At 32.7% G+C, this 5,874-nt stretch overlaps 1 protein-coding gene across 9 annotated transcripts; it reads left to right on the top strand.

The window, feature by feature from the left end:
• Positions 1-371: 371 nt before the first annotated feature.
• LOC107952117 (dol-P-Man:Man(6)GlcNAc(2)-PP-Dol alpha-1,2-mannosyltransferase) lies at positions 372-4,682 on the top strand. Of its 9 annotated transcripts, none has more exons than XR_001698775.2 (8): positions 374-548; positions 1,256-1,349; positions 2,156-2,373; positions 2,528-2,824; positions 3,128-3,242; positions 3,325-3,463; positions 3,966-4,112; positions 4,358-4,668. XR_001698775.2 is itself a non-coding variant. In XM_016887387.2 (7 exons), exons 4-7 carry the CDS (start codon positions 2,664-2,666, stop codon positions 4,379-4,381), a joined length of 435 nt encoding a protein of 144 aa, XP_016742876.1. In that variant the 5' UTR covers positions 374-548; positions 1,256-1,349; positions 2,156-2,373; positions 2,528-2,663; the 3' UTR covers positions 4,382-4,682. The 9 variants fall into 9 exon arrangements, 4 of the variants coding, with proteins under 4 accessions (XP_016742878.1, XP_040974078.1, XP_016742876.1 ...); XR_001698776.2 differs by having other exon boundaries at positions 4,362-4,606; XR_005930732.1 differs by lacking the exon at positions 3,966-4,112 and having other exon boundaries at positions 373-548; positions 959-1,349; positions 4,358-4,606.
• The last annotated feature ends 1,192 nt before the right edge of the window (positions 4,683-5,874 follow it).

Here is a 5,874-nt window from a genome sequence, read left to right as displayed (position 1 = left end):
AAAATCATGATTAACGTCTCAATCTTTAATAGAAATTTGATATGTGAGAGATTGATTGCTTACATTAGATAATTTTAACTTAATAATTAATTACAGCCATTTAATTATTTGTTTTCTTATTAAAATACACAATATTTATTTTCAGAGTACTTGATTTTTTTATCTATAAAAACTAATTTAAAAAAATAGTAATAATAAATATTTTATAAAATTATTTAACTAATATTTTTAGCAGATAAAATAAAAAACCTTTTAATAGAGAAAAACGACATCGTTTTATTTAAAATGAAATAATTTGTGGTGGCGTTAACAATAACGGCTATTTTAATAAAAACTCCACAAAAAAATCATTTCACTTAAAACATAAAGCGCGGTTTTATCCCCAAATTTCCCCCCTCTGAAACCCCTAAATTTTCACTTAAAACATTTTTCGTTAGACAGAAGTGAGGAGAGACTGTGTGTGGAAATATAGAGTCAGAGAGGCATGGAGACTGCCATACGTGGTAGATTATCTCTCTCACCAAACACCGTCTTTAATCCTAAACCAGGTTCTTCCTTCTCTCCACTTTCTTCTTTTTTGGGTTTTCAATTTTGGGTTATACGTGAAGTTTGTAATTTTTCTTGATTTATTACTGAATAAACCATAAAACGCATCTGGGTATCGCAGCCACTTCGTTTAGCTGACTATTATTGCTTATGTTCTGCTTAGTTCCTCGAATTATTCATCCAATAATCCAAGCTATAGATGCAGAAGTGCTTTTATTAACGATTCGGATTAAAAAGGATGGAGCTTTATGCGGATTCATTTTTTGGGATGGCTACTCTTTCTCAGAGAGTTTTTATTACGTTGAGATTGTGGTTTGTGAAGAATGCTTAGGAATAAGAAATATATACGAACATACATATTTTAATTACAAAATTCCTTTTGCTGGTATTATTTGACATTGTACTTTTTTAGATGGCTAGAGCTTTGCAGGGACTTGCTGGTTTAGGAATGAAGATGGAAACTGTTATAAAATAGCTCACTTTCATTCATGCTATTAAGGATGTTTCTTTTTTCTTAAAAGGGCAATTATTGATGTATGGTCTGCTTAGTTTTTTTGCTAGCTGTTGGTGGGAAAGAGATCTAGATTCTCAGCCTTTTAGCTCACTCATCATTAGCCGGAGACATTTTTCTTGTTGTTGTATAAAAAGGTTGCAATGGCTATACAATTTATTTTGTAGTTTAACTTTGTTAATTTCTATTTCTGTTAAGGGCGCTTGCGTGTTGAAAGCGGTCAATTGTTCACTTTCATGTCTGGCTGTTGAAAGCATGAAGTAGATGAATCGAGAGATTTATCTTCATACTGGTACGTCCGGGTTTTTCATATGCTATCATTTGTTGGTTTATAACTATTTTTCATTGAGATGTTTGACATAAATGAGAACCAAAACTATTAAGATATTCTCAGAGTAGAAATGGGGGTAAAGCAAGGGACGGGAAGGAACACTTGCTTCTTTTGATGTCTGGTCTTATGAGGTCTAATTATACTTTTAGTCACTTTATTCTTTGTTTATTTTAAATTTGATCCCTTCTTTTTTATTTAAAATTAAAATTCCATTAATAACACCACTAGAGAACATCTGTTAAATCGGATTAGGTGGATCTGTTAAATCGGATTAGGTGGCATTTAAAAAAATAAATTTGATAACCTGACCAATTTGAAGCTTTGCGGAAACAATGAAAATAAATAAAGCTCCTGCTGTCATGATTGGTCTATGAATGGTAAAATATATGACTAGTAAAATAAAAAATAAAAAAAAGTATCGGTTTTCACTTTTTGCTTTTCTAGAATGAATTGAGAATGATGGGACGTGAAATGAACTATGTGATTATATTGCAAATCAATTACTCCATTAAATGTAAACTTCAATTTAACTAATCCAAAAATGGTCTTGGCCAGCACAAGTGAGTGGTTTTTTCCGTCTTCCTTTGTCAATCTCCAAAATGATGATATATAAGTGTTTGTCATGCTTTTCCTTGTTGGTTGTAGGCTTTCAGCTGCTTCTAACAAAGTAATCAATAAATGTGCTTTTAAGCTATATGAGAATGCCTAACAAATTCTGTCTTTCTCTCAAATTGCTATATTTTATCACTGTGATAATTTTTTTCCAGGTTTTCTTCCTAGTTCATTCTCTATATATGCTATGAGCCTCTCATCAGGGTTATTTCTACTTGAGAAACCTGCATGGGCTGTTGCTGTTGCAGCTGTGGGTGTAATCCTAGGTTGGCCATTTTCAATCTTGGCATTTCTTCCACTGACCTTCTACTCTTTAGATAAACAATTCAAACAAGCATTTCTTTCTGGTGCTGTCACCTCAATAGCTCTTCTTGTAAGTAAATTTAATCATTCCATTTGGTTATTATATCTGGATATATCGTTTTGATATCTTAACTTAGAGTTTGACATTAACATATTTGTAATTGGTTTATATTTAGTTTTTCCATTTGTTGTTTAATTGTGAATAATTGAACTTCGTTCTACAGGCACTCTCCATACTCGTTGATCACTGCTACTACCAACGCTGGACATCATCTGTTTTTAATCTCTTAGTATATAATGTATTAGGAGGTGGCGAGAGCCATTTGTATGGGACTGAGGGGCCACTTTTTTATATAAGGAATGGGTTTAACAACTTCAACTTCTGTTTCATCCTTGCTTTGCTTTTCCTGGGAATTCTGCCAAATTGCAAGAAAAAAGTATGCCCCTGACTTGTTTATCGTAATCTCTCCTCTTTATATATGGCTGTCATTTATGTCTCTGCAGCCGCACAAAGAAGAAAGGTACAATTAATCTTTATCCTAAATGTCTTTAGGAAATTTTGTTTATATTTTGTTTCCTGCTTTTCCCTGACATAAAATAGATAAATTAATAAAGAACATTCCAATATATGACTTTTAGAAGTTTCAAGGAGGGTTCAGAAATTGTTTTGGTCCAAAACTTTGGGCTAATTTGAATGGCATGTTTTGCAAGAGAACAAAACAGAGCACATTTGTCATTGTCTCTTTACGTGTCCTGAACAATCTATAATATCGGTCTAGCCTGCTTCGATCTGTAACAGTCCATTATATTTAATTGTCATGCAGATTCCTTTATCCCATATACCCTCTTGTTTGTGTTGCTGCTTCTGCTGTCATTGAGAGTTTTACTGATCTTTTCCGAGACAAATATAATCCCTACGATAATTCTATTAAAGTTATGGTGGGCATCTTCTACACCAATTTAGTTCTGTATGCCTACAGCACTAAGCTCTCATTCAAATGGTATTGGCATTTTTACGCAGATGGCCAAATTTCTTAGACCTGTGGCCCTGAGCCTCATATTATGTGCCTCACATTCACGTACATTCTCATTGATCAATGGCTATGCTGCTCCAATGGAGGTTTACAAGATCTTGGAGCACCATGATGATGCAGGAACTGGTAATGGATAATCTCTTATATGATGCACTGTCCCTTGTTTCATTTTATTATTAGTGAACCTACAAAGAAAAATGAATTTTCTTTTTGACAGCAATGTAGCGTTGACATATTTTTATGCATAACATGTTTTATTTATATGACTCACAATTTGGAGCCATCATTTGTTGCAATTGTCATGTTAGATAGATAGAACCTAGACTATCTTACCATGCTCTTATTATTTCCTACTCAGGATAAATCCTCTACAGAAAGTTTAAAGGTTAACTTCCAAAAGGAAGTCAGACTAGAAATACAAAGCAAACATTTTTGTTGTTTGAAAATCTTAAATCGATGTATCTTTTAAAAATTTCATGCTTCAATAAATTATGAATATTCTCAATGATTATATAGGTTAGAATGAGTAAAGACCTAGAAGAATATAAAATGATATGTCTATAATCAATGACAGGAATTGTAGGAAAATATGGTTTCATTTATGGACTTATGTCTGAATTGTGTTCAGTGCTTGAAAATTAAGTGCAAGTTGATGTGAATGAAAATGTCCTGGAGATCATATGGGAAGATAATAATTAAAACATGGAGGTTACAGGGATGATAAGGAGAAGGAAGAGTTGGACTTTAAGGGTAAAAATGTGTCAAATCTAGTGAGGTTCGTCATGACATCTCCTTTAACCTTCATTTGACCCTTTGTCTTTTTCATATATGCTACTTATTTTCTTTTTGAGGCCTTTACAAGTCCATCAACATGAAACTGGACTTATGCCTGTCACTTATTTATAGCGACAGTAGAATTTACGATTAGCCTAGCATCAGTTTTTTTATTATGGGTTTACTTTTTACTGATTTCACTTTCATTACAGTAGATGGTATAGCTAATTTCCTTGTTTTGCTCAGTCAGGTGACCGAGATTCCGTTTAACAATTTTCTTTATTGCTGGAACAACTCTTAACCAAGATCAAGATCAAAGTACTTCACTAAGTTATATATGCAGGCATTGCAATGAGAGGTGATGATGATTTGGCATTATATTCTCACCAGGATGAATTTTGTTTTAGAAATTGTAATACTTTGTGTCTCTGTGTGTGTGTGTGTTTTTTTATGTATTAAATTACATATTGAATCAATGTTTATGTATTAAATTTAAATTCATTAATTTTTATATTTAGTTTTGAAGTTTAAATTTTAATGGAAAATTTAATTTAATTACTATTTTTTATTTATCCTTAAAAGTATATAGTTTAAAGTTCAAATTTCAAAAATTAAACATAATATAAAATTTAACATAAAAATAAATATTATTTAATTAAAATAAAATAATTTTTTTAAAGTTCATGATATTTAGCGGCGTTTGTGAGAAAAGCGTCGCTAAAGGTCATGGTCTTTAGCGGCGTTTGCGGGAAAAGCGCCGCTAAAGGTCATGGTCTTTAGCGGCGTTTGTAAAAAAAGCGCCGCTAAAGGTCATGGTCTTTAGCGGCGTTTTTTGAAATAAACGCCACAAATTTTTGCGGCGCCTGCTATAGAGGCATTTTTCGCGGCGCTTGTGAAAACGCCGCTAATAGTTCTAGTGGCGCTTAAAAACGCCGTTAAAGGCCAAAAAAAAGGCCGCTAAAAGTCTGTTCTCCTATAGTGATAACAACATTTTCAACCAAAAGTAAGCCAAATCTCATGGCTTAAATCATAATTCAAAACACATCATCAACTCACTAGCCTATACATGCCATATACCATATTTACAAGCATCCAACAATACCAACAAGTAGTCGATAGTGTGATGATGGTTCCCGATGATCCCCGATGTCCGTGCTAGCTTCAATACTCTATAAAACAAAAACAAATAACACACAGTAAGCTTCATAGCTTAGTAAGTTCGTACCAAATATTTATACAAAAATTCATAATATACAAATTATCAAATAATTAAACACTTATTAAATCTCATATCATCATTCGATTCTAATCCATGACCAGTTATCATATATACAAATCCATCAAACTTCATACACGTAGTGTCAACTACCATATAGGCATCATACGTACCTGTACTTTCCCATATTTATTTATTTCATTCTCACCTCTTTGTTCAATACGTTAAATCATTCAGAAATCTTTCAATACTTTAGGAACTCACACACGTAGTGCAAAAATGATTAGCCGAAGCTGTAACGATATTGCACACTTAGTGCCATCACATTAAATCTAAACTATCTTGGTATCGTGCACTTAGTGCCACATATAACTGAAGTGATTCCAATTCACACACTAAGTGCTTTATATAGCCGAAGCTATCTCGAATTGCACACTAAGTGCCAAACATAGTCTATTCACCATCGTACACAACCATCGTCTCATATATATTAAATGCAGCATTAAACCATTTAAGACATAATTGTAACAATATCTATTACGTATGA

Source organism: Gossypium hirsutum, chromosome A07 (genome assembly GCF_007990345.1).
Source record: "Gossypium hirsutum isolate 1008001.06 chromosome A07, Gossypium_hirsutum_v2.1, whole genome shotgun sequence".
Classification (NCBI taxonomy): Eukaryota; Viridiplantae; Streptophyta; class Magnoliopsida; order Malvales; family Malvaceae; genus Gossypium; species Gossypium hirsutum.
Note: the sequence above shows the minus strand (reverse complement) of the source record. Positions and strands in the feature narration are given on the sequence as shown.